The following is a 19,251-nucleotide window of genomic DNA, read 5'->3' as shown; positions in this document are numbered from 1 at the left end:
TAATAAACTCTAATAAAAAAGCTTGAAACTTTTGGTATTAGGTTTCAAGATGATATCTTATAACCCCCCAAAAAAGAAAATTATCATCTGAAAGAAAAACATTTTTTTCTCCAATGTTTACGTCATTTAAAATTAACATTGTCGAGACTAAAAGAATTGTGTTTAAGGAGTAAAAATAAAAAAAAATAGAATTACACTTAACAAATAAATTTGACCAGCGTAAAAGTTGAAAGCAAATTAGTAATTTTTATCAGATGAATACCACCTAGATAATAATTAACTAGGTATACATGTTGACATATTGTATTGTCATTGGTACATACTTTGATACTAGCTTTGGTTTGTATCATTTTTTTGCCCTTTTACTAACAAATAACTTCAAAATTTGAATACGGAATTATTTGGTTAAAATTTGGTTCAATCTTTGGTTAAAAAATTAAAAACAGAATAAGCTCAAAGAGATAAAGTTCAAGTATTTTCAAAAAAAAATCTAGCAGCTTTATTACATACTAAAACTTACAAACTAAAGAAATAACATCAGAATTTAAATAAACATTTTAATAATGAGGTACTGTAAATGCAAAATAAGCGTAGCATAATAATCACTAGAATTATGACAAATATAAATAACTGACATAGATTATATGACTATTAGATGAGTATTAACTCTAGTAAGTACAGAAAAATATTTTTTAATAAACATTTATTTATATACAGATTTCCGTATGAAAATAAGTTTTCAAATATATCTTTAGATAAACAACTAAATAAGTAAAGACCAGTTTTAAATACAGATTTTTTTTATTATTTCTCTTACTTCTATTTGAATCATAGTTTCTTTTTATCTTAAAGGTTTTATCCATAAATTAAGCACTGTTGTATCTCACATAATGTTTTTTGGTGGAATACACTATTGCTTTAAGAGGCCGCCTTGATTGGTTAGCTCGGTTTCTTCGTCCAACCTATCAAACAACAAGAACGATTAGGTACATTAATAAAACATTATGGACATAGAAATTGGTTTAGGTAATACATTTTTTGTCAGCAGAATTATAGTAATTTATAAGGGCTAATTTAATAGAAAATTTTATGGATTTCTGGAAGTGAGATTCCACATACTGTTGAATTAATCTATAACCCTTTCATCCAAATTTTTTTTTACAAATGGCAAAAACATTCGAATTAAAGTATTCATGTTAATTAAATTGGTACACTCCCGAATAAAGTTAAAATATGACACGAAAATCATAGAAGTACCATTATTATATAGCTGTTAAGTTATAGAAATTGCATAAAAATAAGGATATAAATATCCAAAATAATCGTCTTACCAGCTGAAATAATCATCTACTTCACCTTGGTCAGAATCTTCAGTCTTGTCCACTTTCTCTTCACTTTCTTCCATCTTTAAAAACAAAAACAAGATTAGTTTTCATGAAAACTGATGCATTTTTAAAATATAGAAAAGATTACTATACTTAGGGATGGCAACCCGAATCAGCAGCAATTACCCAAATTTTTCCCTAATTTTTATACCAAAAAAAAAGAGTTTTATTGTTTCTTAACTACAGGTAAAATGGTGGGTAGCATTCAAAGTAAGAAAATGGCCGCTACAAAAAGGGCTACAATATTATCATTTATAAAAAAAAAATTTAAAATGCTAGAATCAGCAAACCGCGGATTAATCCGCACTTTTCTTTGCTGATTGTTGTAAGAATCCGAATCCGACCCAAAAATTCGGCGGATTGCCATCCCTAATATTCTTTTTTTATACGGGCAAACAAACACATAGAATGTCTAAAATATTTTCTGAAAATTACAGGACCAGGGAAATCTAAAAGTGTTTTAAAGGACAAACAGAAAACTTTTATAATAAATGTTTCGGAGGTCTTAAAACCACTCAGGGTAATCCTTCTATTAAAATGATTTATAATCAAGGGATCTTAAGCCGATATGATAATGGACGATACATTGATGAAAAAAAATATAGATAATACCCCTAATCAATTCTAAATATTTTGACCACCTCTTTTGAGAGTCTCCTGACAACCTTGCAATTTGCTTCAACCCTCTTCCTCTTCTGTGTCTAAAAAATATTTGGGCTTTAGAGATTTTATTTTGGGCTTTAGAGATTATATTTTATAATGGCTTCATTTTTAAAACCAGTTTTCTCATTCCTTGGCTTAAAAGTTTTAGGTAATCAAATCATGATTGGTTGGTACAATCCACCCCCACCTAAATTTTTTATATTAATCCCCTTGATTCAAATTCTCAGCACAGGATTTTTCACTCCTCTTCAACTCGGCCACCCCTACCTCACTTATATTATAGGATTTTACACCCCCAAAACAACAAATTTACCAATCAACAAATATACCTGAGATAACCCAGCACTGAAGAAAGCATTTTTAATCTTGCTTTCTTTTTGTTTGGTGGAGCTACTCTGTGATTCCCTCCTCCGCTCTTGAAGCTTCTTATACACATAGGCATCGTTCGCTACCCTGAAGTTATTTTCAAGTAATTTAACAATCTTTTCAATACGGCTTATCTTTTCAATACCGATTATTATCCGTTGGATCAGAACCGGTTCTGATCTTTATAGAAATTTTCCTGTAAGGATCCAAAAATATATTTCCCGTTTTATTCGCGCAGGAATTAATCCTATCATTTTTTTCCTATCTTCGCTTTAGGAAAATGTCTATAACAGAATGTGATATATTAAAATATATATTATAGCTAAGTAACGACCGCCTAAACGGCAAATAAATTCTAAAATTAAGTTTAATAGAATAAACCTTTGTCGGCATCCAAAAAAATGAGGTGATGATAAATTTCATTCCAACATAACGCTTCGGACTGACATACAGACAGACATAGTGGATTATAGATTGGCTTTGCTACTGAAAAGAAGGCAGGACACTCTCGCAATTGCGCAACAAAGAATTAAAGACGCAGCCGCTAACATTAAAAACAAGGACAATAATGTCCAATTTAAAGTTAACATTAAGAGTTCATATTAACTCATACTTTCATACTTTGACGGAAAGAAAGAGAAAGAATGCGTGTGTTTTTAATTTCATTGTTGAACTTTGGTTTTTTCGGACGTAGTGACGGAGGTACATACATACATGCCCTAATTATAATGTAGCTGCGCTACTAAAGGTAAACCTGTTGGTAAATTTCAGAGGAGATTGTTCTCTGGATGGAGGAAGCTGTTCATTACAGACCAGGAATGAACTTAATTAATTAATACATTTTTGAAACAATATCTTAATTTTATTGATTTAATATTAAGATTTGCTGCCGAAGTATCCAGGGAGAAGAAACTAGGATTCTGACAAACAATTTTAAGCCCACTTCCTTCTCCCCCCCCCCCCTTTCTTACCCACTTTCCTATAGTTACAACACAAAACAAGTTTTACGCAAAAAAAAAAAATCTTTTTAACAATATGCATAATCGCGCTAGAAATTACTATTTTATAACTCATGGAAATAAGAAAAGTAAGTCCGACGAAAAGGATGGGAATTAAAAATTACCTTTCAATATAGTTTTGTATAGGACTCTTTCTATCTTCATCCATGCTAAAACTATAAAGAAGAATATTACTCTTGCTCTATGTTTCAAATATTTCCCTTGGCTTGAAAACAGCAAAGTTAATGTCACATTGTACTAAGAAAAGTATATTATGTCTTAAAAATATTTACAAAACTCTTAATTTTATTCATATTATCCCCTCTTTTGCCTATTCTTTTAGATTTTTACACCAAGGAGGGCTGAAAATGGAAAAAAAATTTCATTTCTCTAATAATTTCATTTTAACATTTATTTTCCCCAAACCACATATTTTTTTTACTTTTTAAATTCCCCCCTCCCCCTTTTAGCAGGGTCAATTTTGCAGAATATACACCCATGCTTTATAGTAAAGCTAGGATGGTGGCTAATCTCAATTGAACCCAAAAAATTGGGTAAGATGGTATCCTTGATGGGTAGTAAAGACTTTTTAACCAATAATTAAATCTACATGGTTTCTTTTGTTCACCATAATTAGGGATAAATATAGAATTACCGTTCATTCCTAATCCAATTTGTTGGATCCTTCCGATTTAAGCAAAAGTCAACCCCATATCCAATACGTTAGATCCTTCAGATTTAAGCAAGGGCAACCCCATTTTTTTTCCATAAGCCCGAAGAAACTTCTGAACATTCTTTAAAACAGCCGCTAAAATTTTTGGGGGGTTTGTTTTTCAGCCGCAAAATCTAAGTTCGCACAAGCCGCAGCCATGCCGCAGACAAAGCTGATCCTGGCATAGCCTAAAAATAAAAATGATAAACCGAGCCGTAATAAAATATCATGTTTACATTCCCTACAATCTTTTTAGACCAGATATAACAACTGTTATAAAGACTGAGCAATATTTTCCTGATTTCACTGCCACTGGACTCATCATAGTTAAGAAGTTTACAATTATGGTCAATTGGAATAGCATCAAAAATGTCGTCTTCGTGGTCCTTGTTCAAACTCTCCACAATCTCAGTATTCTTCCTATTATACATAAACAATGACAGTATAATTTCCATAACTAAAAAAATGGGATAATGAAAAGAAAACGAAGTAGCGGGTTTCGTCGCATTTTCACAGTAGCTTTTCTCCTACTTCATGCCCCTGCTGAAGGGCTTTAACCCTGCGGGGCAATCGTTAACATTTACCTAACCTAACCTAAAATAATCAAAAGCTACTGTTAAAATACGACGAAACCCACTACTTCGTTTTCTTTCCATGATCCAAAAAATGTTTATTTTAAAGATAGTCGCTTGATAACTCAATCCTATTATATGAAAGGTTTTTTGTCTGAAAATTAAGATCTCAATAACTGGATCGACTATTTTAGGTAACCTTCTGTAATGGTTTTGGGCTATTTCATTTTCAGACTTAAGTCTAGATAATATTGGATGGTTTTTAGCTATTTTTCAAACCATCTGCCCCTTTTAATAAAGAAAGTCTAGATGCTAGGGGTGTAGAATTAGAGTTAAAGCCCTTAGATTTGGACATTACGGTTGCTTTAATGAGGTTCAATGCTTCAATCTGTGAAGAACGTGGCGGAACCATCGATCATGACGTAAACTGACGTTTCCCTGAATTTTGTTTGCCTTTTCTCGACAATTTTCTCCCCTATTATTTGCACATAACATTTAAAAATGTAGGGATCAAGATTTAATAAAAGAAACAAAAGTTTATATACCAACGAACGAGAGATAATATTTTGCGAACTCTTAGTACCGGCATAATTTACAATCCAATGTCCCCTCCCTTCCTCCCTTAGTGTATAATATACTAACTTGAGTTGCCTCAAAGATCTTGGATTTGCCACCAGACCAGACAAATCAACTTTCTTGCTTTTCTAAAATTGATTTATATTCCTGTAAGGCTTTGAAACAGATTAACATCCACTGGATTAGAACCGGTTCTAAGCCATATTAGAATATTCAGTATTGTATCTTATTAGGGACAATTTTACACGAATAATAAAATAAAAATTAATAAAAATAATACTAGTTTTGGTGGCCCTGAATTTTGACCCCTCGATAAATAAATATTATAGATACGTTGTAACTTAATTCAACTCTTACGGCTTAGTAGTAAGACATAACAAAACAAGAATGACAATACCAACAAATTGCGTAGCATAAAAATCATGAATGGAATGACAAAGTGATTTTTAGAGCAAATGTGCTGTAATCTTGATTCAAGAATATATTTTTATTATCACGAAACCTTTCATATTTGTTTTTATGTAAGTTTTAATATTTATATTTTTGTACAATAACTGATAGACCAACGCACCAAGTAAATTATTTACTAGATGCTCATTAGTGTAGTGTGTCACTATATCCATAAAAACATTAGCAATCTAGCTTATATAGTAGCCGAGAAAATAATTATTCCCCCTTAGCGTTACAGACTTGAAGGGCTGACAAACGAACGGACAGACAAAGTAAATTAATGAAAAGCTTCTGAATATACTTTCTAAAAAAATTGCTTTTAAATATAATTGAACGCACGCACACACTAAAAAAACTTACAGTTTCTTGTTTTATCAGATTCCTTGCCGCTATTTTGGCTTTCAGTGGATTTTCTAATCTAATTCTCGTTTTGGGTGTTTCTTGGGCACTTGCTTCTTGCTTTTCATCTGGAAAGGAGGAAACATTTAACTTTTCTATGAATAGTTACTTGAAGGAAAGGTTTTATTGATCTAAACCCCTTTATAAATTTTTAAGAAATATTTATAAAAAACAGTTTAGGCACTTTCCCTCAAAAACTATGACCACCCAGACACCCTATTTTCAAACTTTTTTTTAAATATGGGGGTCGTGTTTAGTGCCCGCCCACATGAGTATGGTTTCTCACCTGAGTGCAATCTTTTGTGAGGTTTTAACAAAACAGCCATTATAAGTTACAAGAACGCTTTTATTTATATTACCTCCTTTCTCCTTGGAAACTGAAGGAATATTTTCTGCTTGAGAACTGGTCAACTTTTTGCGTGGAGATTTGCGTCTTGGCGTCATTGGTTCCACTTCTTTCTGAGATTTTCTTTTTGGTTTTGTCTTGGGTTGTGGTGCTACAGATCTTTCTAAAGTTTTAGTTCCGTGAAAACCAGTGATCTTAGAGGTAATAGAAGGTAAATTGTTCTACATCCTCAAATGGTGATAAACAAACTTATTCTGTGTAGATTATCTAGTTTATGATTACAAAATTTTGACACTGTTTTATTTTCTTGTAGATTTCTCTAATAAGGACAAAACTTAATTCAGAGGAAATAAAATTATTATGCAATTATACTTTACTTTAATAGCTTAACTCATGAAATTACCTTCATGGAACTTTCCTTTCGGCTCATCTAAGAATGTCATCACTTTTGCCGCCGCCTTTCTAACCGGTTGTCTTCTTACAATTTCAGTTTTCTTCCTTCTAGACTTTTCTGATAATAGTTGAATATTCTCCCTGATATGGCATAATCTCATATGCTCTCTGACATGGCTGAACTTGTAATATTTCATAGCGCAGCACAAGCATGGAAAGCTGATGATATTATTTTCATACATGTCCTTGGCTGTCCTAGGATAATCTTCTTCAGTTAACTTGGACCAGTCCTGAAAGTATTTTATATTTCATTATTTATATTAGACCTGAAGCTATTATTGAGGGGCCCTTGGGCTGTTTATTTTAGTCCCCAAATTCTTATAATAACGTTTTCTTATTAGTTGGCTTAACAACCTTGGGGACTTTTATTAAATTTTTATTAGTTGGTTCAATTAGTTGAGTGTCCAAACGTTTCAACCACTAATTATAATCTACAGAAGGGGTAATTTTGTGTATTATCATTTTGGATGTACATCAATTTATCGGCCATTGTCTTTTCCCTCTAAATCTCTGTAAGCTATTCTATAATTCGAAATTTCTGTCAGTCCGTATGACTGAAACGTTATGGGGGAAAACGCTATTTTCTCGGCTCTTATAACAGAGAGAAGACTGAAACTTCTTGTCAATATTCTCATTAAAATTCGGCATAATTAAGTATATATTTCCACATATCTTTGGTGTTTTAGGTTCGATTTTCAACATTTTTTTTGATTACAGTATCTTAAATTTCTCGTTGCTTCAAGAGTTTTAGTACTTAAAGAGGAAAGAAGAGGTATTTTTTAAATTTTTTTTTTACATATTTTCCCATAACTTTGGGTTAGTATATTAGTATCAAAAATAAATTTCCCGTTGTTCTGAGCATCCAGTATGTAATCTACTTTGACCGTCAGTCTGTCAGTCGTAATTAAAAAAAAAATGTGTTGGAAAGGTTTAGTGATTTTCCTCTCCAACATTCTTGTATATTGTAAACTGCACTAGATCCAAATATATTCCGAAGAAAATGGACTAAAATATAGTTTGTTTTTCAGTGATTATTAATGGTCAAATGCAAACAAAAATCGCCAGCATGCCGCGGATTTTACCGGTCGGGCAATGATTACCTCCCCCTTTGTCCAAACAACCAAAGCTTTATTTGCAGTTGATTTAAAAATATTGCTTTTCTTTATACAGTTATTCTTCAGAGGGGGGGGGGGGGGGTAATGCAACCATCTCGTAATCAATGAGTAAATGGTACTTAGAATTCGATTTTCGATCTGAAATTTTGCAGGAGTAATCCTTGGTAGGTCTATTTTCCCTAAATCGAACAAAAAGTTGGAAAAGTAACGGCTGGCGGCTCAGCCATTTAGCCGTATTTTGCCTATTTTCAGGGCAAATTCATCATTAATTACGTAGGAATCAACTTTTAAAACATATTTTTGGTTTATTCATGTTAAATGATAGCAATAACCATTTTAAAATTTCTATTACCAACAGCTACCGGCTAGAACCATTTGTTAACGTTTTGGAGTGGCAAAAGGTATGTTGGGATAGGTTTCGTGACTAAGATAACCAAAAATGGCAAAAAGGCTGAGCCGCCAGCCGTTACTTTTTCAACTTTTTGTTCGATTTGGGGAAAATAGACCTACCAAAGATTACTCATGCAAAATTTCAGAACAAAATTCGAATTCTAAATGCCATTTACTCATTGATTACGAGATGGTTGCATTACCCCCCCCCCCCCCCCCTCCTATGAAAAATCAAAATAATTAAACTGTACCTTTTGCGGAATACCGCCCTCATAGTACTGTATCTTCTTCCCATTTATATCCATTTTATTATTTTTATATTCTAAAACTGAACATAACAAAAAACTATTTGAATTACTATAAGATTATACGTGGATAATTGACAGTGTAAAGTTTGTCGTCAATTTTGCTTGCAAATATATTTGTCCTCATTTATTGGTCAGTTCGATCATCAATAAAATAAAGAATTATTTAAAGCCAGGTAATAAAGGAACCCTGCAAAAAATACAACGCTGCTGAAAGATTGCCACAAGTATACCACATTACCCAAAATTTTAAGCCTACAGCTTCTATAACAAAAAAGTTCTAGGCATTTCAAATTGACATTTTAGGTACATGAAAATTTTGAAAAGTTACTCATCCTAGAAATTTTAATATTAAACTACGTCGCCTAGACACAAAATTATAACCTTATCTTCGTCAGAAACCTATGTTGAATGTAACTGATTAGATTTTTACAATGAATAATTTCACAGTCAAAATATCTTTAAAAATATTCGGTTTAACATTGCGTTTGTAAGCGGAAAGGGGGCCGAGCGCTGCGGCTAGACAGGCAAGGGGGCCGAGCGCTGCGGCTAGGCAGGCTAGGGAGCCGAGCGCTGCGGCCAGAGTTGTTCGTTGTCGGGGATGGGGGGGGTACTAAAATTTTTAAAATTGAAAAAAATTTTCCTAAGAGGATAATACCAAAAAAACTTATAACTTTGTTTCTAGACGACAGAATTTAATTTCTAACATGAGCAATGGAAATCTTTCAAAATTTTCATGTACCTAAGATGTCATTTAAAAAATGCCTTTAACTTTTTTTGTTATTAAAGCTGAAGGCTTCAAATTTAGGGTATTGGGTGTTCTTGTGGCAGTCTTTCAGCAGTTAAATCAGTATATTTCTTTAAGGCTTCCTTTAATAGAATTAAAAGAAATAAATTGATTATGCAACAAAAATTTGGTTCTTTCACTTTAATCAATTCAAGACCACAACAGAACCCCTCAAATCCGTTTTTAAGTAAATTAAAAAAAAGGCGACGGGGGCTAAATCAATTATCAAATCACGTTTCCCCAAAACCTTTCAGACGGACATACAGACGTTTTGAATTATGTAGAGTATCTTCGGTAGGTACTTAAAACACTAACAAGAAATATCCGAAATTAAAAAGACAGCACTATCAATCTGACCATTTCATAGATTTAAGGCTTCAGACATGAATAACACCTATAATCTTAATAAACTAATTAATTACTTTACTTCACTTTTAACTGCTTATTAAGCGCAATTTGTTAACACATGTGTTTATGTCAAGAATAACAATGAAAGAATATCAGAAAATATTGCCATTGGTGACAAATTCTTAGAAATATTTGGGTAGGGGGTCACTCTTGGGGGGTCACATAAAAAAAGGGTGGGAATAACTAATTAGTGCGCTCTCACACACACACACACTCGCGACAAATTCTAATTAATGGCAACACTTATGGGGGAAAGTAGTATTGAAAGTGGAGCAGAAGGGAAAAAAAAAGGGGGGGGGGGGCTCTGTCATATTAAGATGCGCGCAATAAAATTTTACAGATGAGGAAATACCATAATAAATAATTGGGGGAGGGATTCAGAGCTAACCTAATTTTCAAGCAAAGCTACTCTATGCCTCCGTGGAGAAACGTAAATATTTGTTCGTCGGAAATTCTCAGGAAATTTTGTTTTCTGTGTAAATAAATATGCTTGATTTACTCAGCTGCTATCCTGGAAAACCGGCTGTTTTTTTTGTGATGATTCTGCAGACTTATGGGCATTTGCTCTATAGCTCATATAGTCCATTGGTAGTGCTCTGGGGACACTGAGTCAGTGAGTATCTGCTTTTTAATATACTTTGGCTTTTTAGCTTCGCTACTTATGGAATATGTCATCCTGTTTATATTAGCCATTCCAATACATCAAATTAATATAAGACAAGGGTAACTACGTCCTTAGCGAAACAACAAAATAATGAAATTATTTTGCTGGTAAAATATGCAAAATATAACTAATTAATCTTGAGTCAAAATGTGTTTAATATTCCTCTAAATATAGCTAGATTACATTAGTTTGATGGAAAATTAGGGATCTAAATAGATGAGATAATGGCCGATAAATTGACATACATCCCAAATTATCCCTTTTGTAGATTAAAATTAGTAGTTGAAATACTTAGACACTCAACTTATTAAACCAACCTATCAAATTTCAAGTCTCCAAAGATGTTAAGCCAACGAATAAGAAAAACGTTATTAGAAAACTTTGAGGCTTAGTGTAATAAACAAACAGCCCAATGTCCCTTCCTCCCTGTCAATATTCTTATAGGTATCATTCTTAAATTTCTGCCATTGCAGGTAACAGTCATGAGAAAATATTGGATTAATCAGTAATTTAATCACCATTGTCCCCTCTGTCTATGCCTTTACATAGCTCTGCTAAACGAACGTGCAAGTAACGGAGTAGCTGTGCACTAGACAATAAATAAGGGAAATTAATTAATACCACATGTGGAAAAATACCCTTCAAAATGTGGTCTTTTACCTAGCATTTTATATCAAACTTGGATTTTCGAAATTATCCACATTATAATTTTACTTTAGCATCTATTAAACAAAAAAGAAATTACTCACATGAAGGAGACAAAATGAATTGAAAATAATGGCTAAAACCGAAACAAACACCGAAAAGTGAAACTTAATTTTAATAGATTGAAAAACATTCTAACTTTAAAATACAGATATTGCATACATGGCTAGTCTCGTGTTCTGCAACTCGAGTCTTAGGTTAGGTTATGTGGAGTTTTATCAAATATCACTGAGATATAGATACCTTAGAAAAATATGAAAATTAGGGAATGTATCACACCCAACTTACAAATTTAACCAGCTTAAACTTAACTTACTATATTTTATGATTTATTTTTTAATAATATCACATTCACGATAACATATAACGAATACAAAACAATTTTTACAGATAAAACAAACATTGATAAAAATGCAAATAAAATGTAAAATTATATAAGGTAGGTAAATGTATATTTTAGTGTCATTATTTTTTTTGAAGCGACAAATACTAAAAACAAGTTTTATCTTTTTAGCTGGAGATATAGCTGGCTTGTTCTAGTTAAGGACAAATTGTCCTAGTTATTCAAAACATTTGCACGGAATTAATTTTATTACCTAAGCAAGATGAATAAAATAACATAAAGCTAGTAATTAAATATCTGGTCACATAATAAGATTAAAACGACTTCACGAGACGCGAGATCAGGGATCTTGGGGGATAAGACAATGGACGATAAATTAATGTACGTGACACTTAAAATTACCAATTCTATATATCAATATCATTGACTGAAATGTTTGGACATTGCTAGTTTGCAAGCAAACAATCTTAATTAAATTAAAGTGCCCAAAGATTTTAGCCAACGAATAGGATTACGTGGCTTTGAAACCTAATCTGAGTCTGACTGATCATCTGATGTTGGAGGTATGTTGAGCCCCTCCTGGAGTTGCAGCACATGCTCCACCTCCACAGGTTTGCCATCAGGTCCAACAGTCGCCGGCTTGATGATGCCTGTCTTCATGAGGTCGTTGATCATATTAACCATCTTCATGGCTTCATACTCTTTCTGTTCATCGCTCATACCCTCAAATGGACTTGGTCGTTCCTGTTAAATAAATAAAATGCAGGAAATTGTTTTGTCCAAATGGAAAAAAATCAACCGCATAAAAAACATACCGAAATAAATCTAAAATCTAAAAGATCATTTTATCTATATTTTGTGTTTCAAACTGACCCCTCCTCCCGCTAAAAAATGTACTAGTTTGGTCCATTAAATATCTTTATTATTAACTGTCTGACTGTAAATATTTAACTATGTTGAAATGCATACACAATTTATAAACAAAAGGATTATTTAAAATATTATCGTCCTTGTTTGCTAATAAGATCATTTATTACCTCCTCAACTACGTTAGTGATGGGGTTGACTTTGTGCGCCTCCTTCTTATACCCCTCCTCCTCTTCCTGCTCCCCCTCAGAGTCGGAGGAGAACTCCTCATCCCCCCTGCCCCCCATCATAAGCCCCCTGCGAGCCAGCAGCCCCGCGGCATGCCCGTACCCTGTCTGAATAAAAAAAAGCGGTTAATCAAAATAATTAAATAAAAAACAATTGAAATTTAATGCTTATAAAACATGATGATAAATCTAAAGCAGCAAAGCTCTTTAACATGAAAAATCTTAAAATTAAAAAGAAACCAAACAGTTGGAGTTATTTATGAAATAGATGATTTATTGCTTAAGATCATCGGAAATTTCTTTATTCTTCTATGCACTATAACTAAAATTGCCGAGCGAACTTACAAAGTAAGTACTTTTTTCATTATTTTTATTATGTTTTACAATAACTGCCAAAAACGCAATACATAGCCTTATCTCTACCTACTCAAAATTATTGTTCTTTACTCTCCTTCATTATAAAACTGTTTAATTGTTACTGATGCGCTACTCATGAATAAACATGTCCTCGTTAGATTCTTAATTTTCTAATTTCTACCTGTTTCACCATTTTGCCAACGTTATGCTTGCAAAGGACAAAAATGAATTCAGCGGCCATCATGGATATCTGAGTGTCAGCATTTGTAAACAGCTTCACCAGTCTCGCCTTCGGGCTTCCTCCCTCTTCTGGCTTCCTCTAAATTATTTATATATTTATTCACTCGTTTCGCAGCAATTCAGCTGCATGCAAACCAGGAATAAGCTATAATCAACAAGCGAAATAAATCTAAATTAATATTTGAGGGACAAATGGAGAGGTCGTCAATTTTACTATGTGTTGCACTCCAACAACAGCTGAAAAACACGTATAGGTTTCGTGATTTTTTCCCGAATCAATTTTGTTGTTGGTATAAGATGCATGGAAACAGGCTTAATACAATCTGTTGGTGCGTTTCCTTAGCGTCTCGATGTTGGGCGAAGTCTGAATCGAAAGAACGACAGCCTATTTCTTTTAAAAGAAGTTGTATCAACTTTTTTTTTTATAGCTAGCCGGTCCTTTTAGTAAGTAGTAGATGTAAAATTTTTCACAGAATTCAGATATGCAATCGGTTTTTTTGTAGACCTCTTATTTTTTAAGTAATTTAAGTTTAAAAAAAAAAAAATTAAGTCGATTTTAAGGTACTAAAATGCAACAAAAAAAAGAAAGAAAATGGCCATTATGAACAAAAATAGTAAGATCTTTAATTTGACACCTTACTTTTTCAATTCTGTCAGGTAATTATTGAAAAAATCGATTTTTTTAAACCCACGAGAATAAAAACTTTGAACTCAATTTTATCATTTCACAAGTAAAAAAATATGGGTTCATATATACCTTTAGAATCAGAAAAATATTACGAATCCATTGTAAGCAAAATTGAAAAAAAAGTTTACAATATAGTATATAAACTACAATAAAAGGAATTATATGAAAATATCATATTATATTGTACAGGCAACGTCTTAACTTTTGAATTGGGTATAAAAATGGGAAGGGGGTATAGAGGGGGTAAAGAGCGGGTAAAAAAGGGAAGACAATAGTGTTGCCAGAACAAAAAATACAATTGGCCATTTTTATATTTTTATATTTTTTTACTTTTTTTCAATTTTGCTTACAATGGATTCGTAATATTTTTCTGATTCTAAAGGTATATATGAACCCATGTTTTTTATGTCTGTTTGAGAAAATATTTAGGTCTAAAGTTTTTATTAAACCGAGGTTAAAAAAATAGATTTTTTCAATAATTACTCAACAGAATTTTAAAAGTAAGGTGTCAAATTAAAGATCTTACTATTTTTGTTCTTACTGGCCATTTTCTTCTTTTATTTTGTTGCGTTTTAGTACCTTAAAACCGACTTAATTATATTTTTAAAAAACTTAAATTACTTAAAAAATAAGAGGTCTACAAAAAAAACCGATTGCATATCTGAATTCTATGAAAAATTTTACATCTACTACTTACTAAAAGAACCGGCTAGCCATAAAAAAAAAAGTTGATACACCTTCTTTTACCAAAAAGAATAATTTTCCTTTGTTCTCTGGAATAATAGGATGGAAAGATATGAAACAATATAAATGTTTCACCGCTAGTCTTGTATTTTGAAATGAAAGCTCACCTTTAGATCTTCAGTTGTTAGTGGAGGTAGAATAACACTTTTCAAATATTTTCTTACATGCGGGTGAAGTTTACTAACACCCCACAACACCATTAGGACAGGGGAGATCTCTTGCTGAAAAGGAAGACAAAATTGTAGCTTTAATCTTTATCTTTTTAATACATTTAATCGATAATAAATGCCCGGTAGATGTCTCAATGACGTCCAAGCTTTTATATATTTTTTTTGTTTTGGGAAAGGGAGGTATAAAGTCTCAAGGTGGGGGATTGTCTTTAGCCCCTTTTTTATTTTAGGATAATACCCTTCAAACCTTTCTTTAGGGCTGGGGGATATGTGATAACCCCGTAACCCCCCACCGATGTTTATCAGCTTTACTCTAAAATTTCTGGACAATAATGAAAATTACCTTTAATCCCAGTAAATTGCCGTCGTTACTATCCATGCTCTCGAGAATTTTCATGAGAAAATTGAGCAACTTGTCGATGTTGTTTGTGTTGTTAGGAGGGAAGATGACTAGGGTAGGGTCCTTCGTGTCCAACATGTTGGTTAGCAACCCAATCATATTAGTTATTACATTCTAAATAACAAAATTAAACCCAATTAAAATAATAACACTATAACATGAAGAAAATAATTTATTGCTATGTATAAACCTACTTATATTAAGAAATGTAACTAGTAATCACATAATTAATTTTTCTTATTTTTTTTTCTTGGTTAGGTCAAATCTATGCAGAAACTTGGGCCTATCAAACTATACCATCACATAGATGTTATAAATTCATTTGAAACAACAAATTAAAAATAAAAACTGTTTACTTTATTTAACGTTATTTCTTTTTTCTCAACTAATTCTAGATATGTTTTTGCTTAAGAGTATGACTATGTACCTGTTGATCTGCATCTGAATGGAAAGGAAGATTAATAGCATGATCCAGAGCTGTGCAAAGCCGCACCAACTTGTCCTTGTCATCAGCCTGGTCAACAGCCAGGGTCACGTTGAACAACAGCTTCAACAACTCCCCCATATACACAGCTTCATCAGATGGAACTAAATTGAAGGCAAAATAATCACATAAGAAATATCATAGCTTGCAGCTTTATTTAAACTAAAAATTTCCTACTCCACGATCTGAACACTAAGAAACTATGCCTACACAAACACATACACAACCAATTTCGCATGAGCTTTGTAAGCCATAAATTGGCATGATTATTGATTATGGAAAATTAATGGGAACTAAAAAAATTATAGTTGTTTCTCGCATCGTATTATAAACAGCTTTCCGCTGATATAAAAATGTACAATTATAAGATTAAAACCAGTTTTTTTGCCCCGAGGTGCAAAATGAATACGAGAATACAGACTTCTTCTTATTAAATAACAATTTTTAAACCAATTACAAGAAAATTAAGAGTTTTTAAAAGTCAAGGAACTATTGATCTAACAGAAAAACAACAATTTTTAAAATAAAATGAAAAATTTACCTGTTTTTCTATCCTTTTGCAATCTTGTAATATTCTGCAGACATGTTGTAAGGCCCTCAATAGCTCTAAACAGTTAAAAAAATTAATTTATTTAGGTAAAACTGCCTGCAGGCTGCCAAAATCAAACAAGCAAGTGCGAGGTAATCACGAGAAAGTCTATTGAGACACAGCTTGAGAAGTCATAATGTTTTTACGGGGATATAGCAAGCCATAATGGCTAAAGTGTCAAGTGTAAGTTTTCAATTATAATATAAACTTCAAGTCTTGGTACCTAATACACTAACATTAAACAACTTAGATTTTTTTGAGTCTTTAAAATTGCTTGTAGCTGTATAGACATTTTCTAAAATATAAAAAAACTGTAAATAACCTTAATTTTTGATTAGCCACAGTTCTAAGTTCTTCACATTTGGCAGTTAACAAAAACATTAATCGAAGATCAAATCTTTCAAATTCATCATATGCCTGTAAAAAAATAAAGTATATTTTAGGGGCGATTTCTCTATAAAGAGTGGTGGTATCCTTCCTAAAAATAGTTATTAACTTTCCTAAGACCTTTAAGAAGCTACACTATATAGGAGAAGCTGCACTATAAAGGAGAAACATATCGGTTCAGCAAATAGCGAGATCCTTTGGTACAGATAGATACACAGATCCTGTTACTTTTATACAAGGATATATACATTTCTATGAATTTAAATTCATGTTGGCTTAAAGATATACTTGTATGGCAAAAAATCAAAAGTAAGCATTAATATATATTTTCTCTAAGAAAAATCTACATCAGATTTCATTCTATCTTACCTTATGTGATGTTATAAGGTGGAAGACCTTACTAAGTAGGTCTGACTGTACACAATAGGCACGTACAGTTTCACTTTGCTGAATACAGTTAGATAATACCTTCTTTCCTTCAAACTTTACTTCAGTGGACCATCTTAATAATGTTAATATTAAAATATGTTTGTAACTAAGTTTTGCTTTAAGGCCTGTACATAAAACATCCTGTTACAGTTCATAATTATTTTGTAAGTGCGCAATTTACCAAAATCGTTTGTTTTTTGACTGCATGATTTTTTTTTATCTTTAATTAAAAATACTAACAGTGTGTGTGTCTTTATGCATCGAAATATCTCGCTAACTGCTGAACCGATATGGTTCTCCTTTACAATGTAGCTTTACATAGGTCCCCGGACCCCCCCCCCCCTCCCTCGAACATTTTTTCCTTTTTAAAACTAAAATTGAAAGTGGAGAGTCTATTTACACCCCCCCCCCCTTTTCCCTCAAGTGTCCCTAGGGGCCTAGATGATTATAGTGGCGTAGCCGCTAGTTAATAATTATAAATAGCAAACCTTAAGCTAGACGAATCAATAACTTGAGCCATAAGATCAACATGATCATTTTCAATACTCTCATTAAGGTCTGTACTATCACGAGATAGGATTCTGCAGGCTGTCAGGGCTTTCAGCTTCAGTAGGGAGTTATCAACATCATCTTTATTATCTTCAGCTGATGCTTTTTCGTCATCACCTGTTACCAATTTTCTTAATTTGTATGCAGTTTTTATTCCATGAAAATGTAATAGTTTTCGGCATAATAAGACATAGAAAAAAAAGATATATTTGGTAGTTTTGTAGATAGCTTTTCACGTATATTAATGAAAAGCAATCCGCTTATACGCACAAGAATTATATAAAAAGCAAGCGCGAAAAACAGTGCATAAAAAAATTACTTGACAGCTAGTGAAGAATGAAAAGTTAAGCAGAATAGAATGCTTAACATCATAGTTTCATTTTTAAATTTTTGTTCAAAATAGGACTTTATTAAAATCACAGTAGTAGCTTAATAATTTGTTGAAAAAAATAAATGCATGAAAAATTACTTGGCAGCTAGTTAAGAATTAAAAGTTTAGTAGGTAGAATAGAACGCTTAAAGTCATAGTTTCATTTTTAAATTTTGTTCAAAATAGGACTTTAAAAAATTATTTGTATAACGATTATTAAAATCACAGTAATAACTTAAACATTTGTTGAAAGAAACAAATGTTTAAAAAGAACACATTCATGTATTAAATATTTGGAAAGGATAAAATATTAATAATAAGAAAATTTCCTGAATTATTTGCTTGTACGATGTTGAATAGATTGGACCAAATAGTTTTTCTATCACTTCTGGTTAAATTAAAAGTTCTTGTATTCGTATTTGCAGTTTCAAATTTACTTAGTAGTTTTAACTGTTCTTTTGGGGATTGATTTGGCAAATTTAACAACTCCATTTTAAATAAATAACTAATAAAGTTTTAATTATACTATTTGATAATAATTTAGGAAGCACTACAAATTGATAAGACTTTCTATCATATTTTATACACAATAATCCTTGTTTTGATAATCAGCTGTTTTATTTCTCTCTTTATAGTTGTAGTGTGTATATTGGTAGGCCTGGCAACAACCAGCCAATCACAGATCGATAAATTCTCCGAGATAAATCTGTTCAACCAATCATAGCCGTCTAATTTGACGGATAAGGGAAACTTTGCATTATTGTCATTTGAAACTTAATTTTCTTCTGAAAAAAATTTATATGAATACTTCAATAAAAACAAGAGAAATATAAAACTGATTAGTTATTCACTCGTTTCATAGATCTTTGACCAAAAATAGGCTAATAAAAATTCCACTTGCGTCCAAATTACTACAAAACAAGAGAATAACTAAAATTTTATTAACACTGCACCGGTTTGACTGACTGTTAGATAAAACATTGACAATTTGATCAAATCGATATTATAATAATATTGAACTATCAGGAGAAAAAAAATATTTAGAATATTTAGAATTTTTTTAAAGAGACTATTTACATGCGTATCATCTTTGAAATTGTATACTTTTCTTAA

General features: G+C 32.0%; 2 protein-coding genes across 2 annotated transcripts; both read right to left on the bottom strand.

Moving 5' to 3' along the window:
* Positions 1-473: 473 nt before the first annotated feature.
* Positions 474-8,915, bottom strand: LOC145317052 (uncharacterized). The gene is made up of 12 exons (XM_080157929.1): positions 8,677-8,915; positions 6,882-7,150; positions 6,481-6,626; positions 6,083-6,189; positions 5,339-5,400; positions 4,424-4,544; positions 3,538-3,590; positions 3,169-3,237; positions 2,378-2,501; positions 2,027-2,086; positions 1,332-1,405; positions 474-962 (listed from the first exon to the last, which is right to left on the bottom strand). The coding sequence occupies exons 1-12, from the start codon at positions 8,728-8,730 to the stop codon at positions 911-913; spliced, it is 1,191 nt and encodes a 396-aa protein (XP_080014055.1). The 5' UTR covers positions 8,731-8,915; the 3' UTR covers positions 474-910.
* Positions 8,916-11,610: 2,695 nt separating this feature from the next.
* Positions 11,611-19,226, bottom strand: ric8a (ric8 guanine nucleotide exchange factor A). Its single transcript, XM_080155447.1, has 11 exons — positions 19,216-19,226; positions 17,708-17,899; positions 17,160-17,292; positions 16,726-16,820; positions 16,356-16,420; positions 15,758-15,918; positions 15,274-15,444; positions 14,868-14,981; positions 13,270-13,407; positions 12,675-12,839; positions 11,611-12,381 (listed from the first exon to the last, which is right to left on the bottom strand). The coding sequence occupies exons 1-11, from the start codon at positions 19,224-19,226 to the stop codon at positions 12,166-12,168; spliced, it is 1,461 nt and encodes a 486-aa protein (XP_080011573.1). The 3' UTR covers positions 11,611-12,165.
* Between the last annotated feature and the right edge of the window lie 25 nt (positions 19,227-19,251).

This window comes from Acartia tonsa, chromosome 4 (assembly GCF_053477335.1).
Source record: "Acartia tonsa isolate MP-2025a chromosome 4, ASM5347733v1, whole genome shotgun sequence".
Lineage (NCBI taxonomy): Eukaryota > Metazoa > Arthropoda > Copepoda > Calanoida > Acartiidae > Acartia > Acartia tonsa.
Note: the sequence above shows the minus strand (reverse complement) of the source record. Positions and strands in the feature narration are given on the sequence as shown.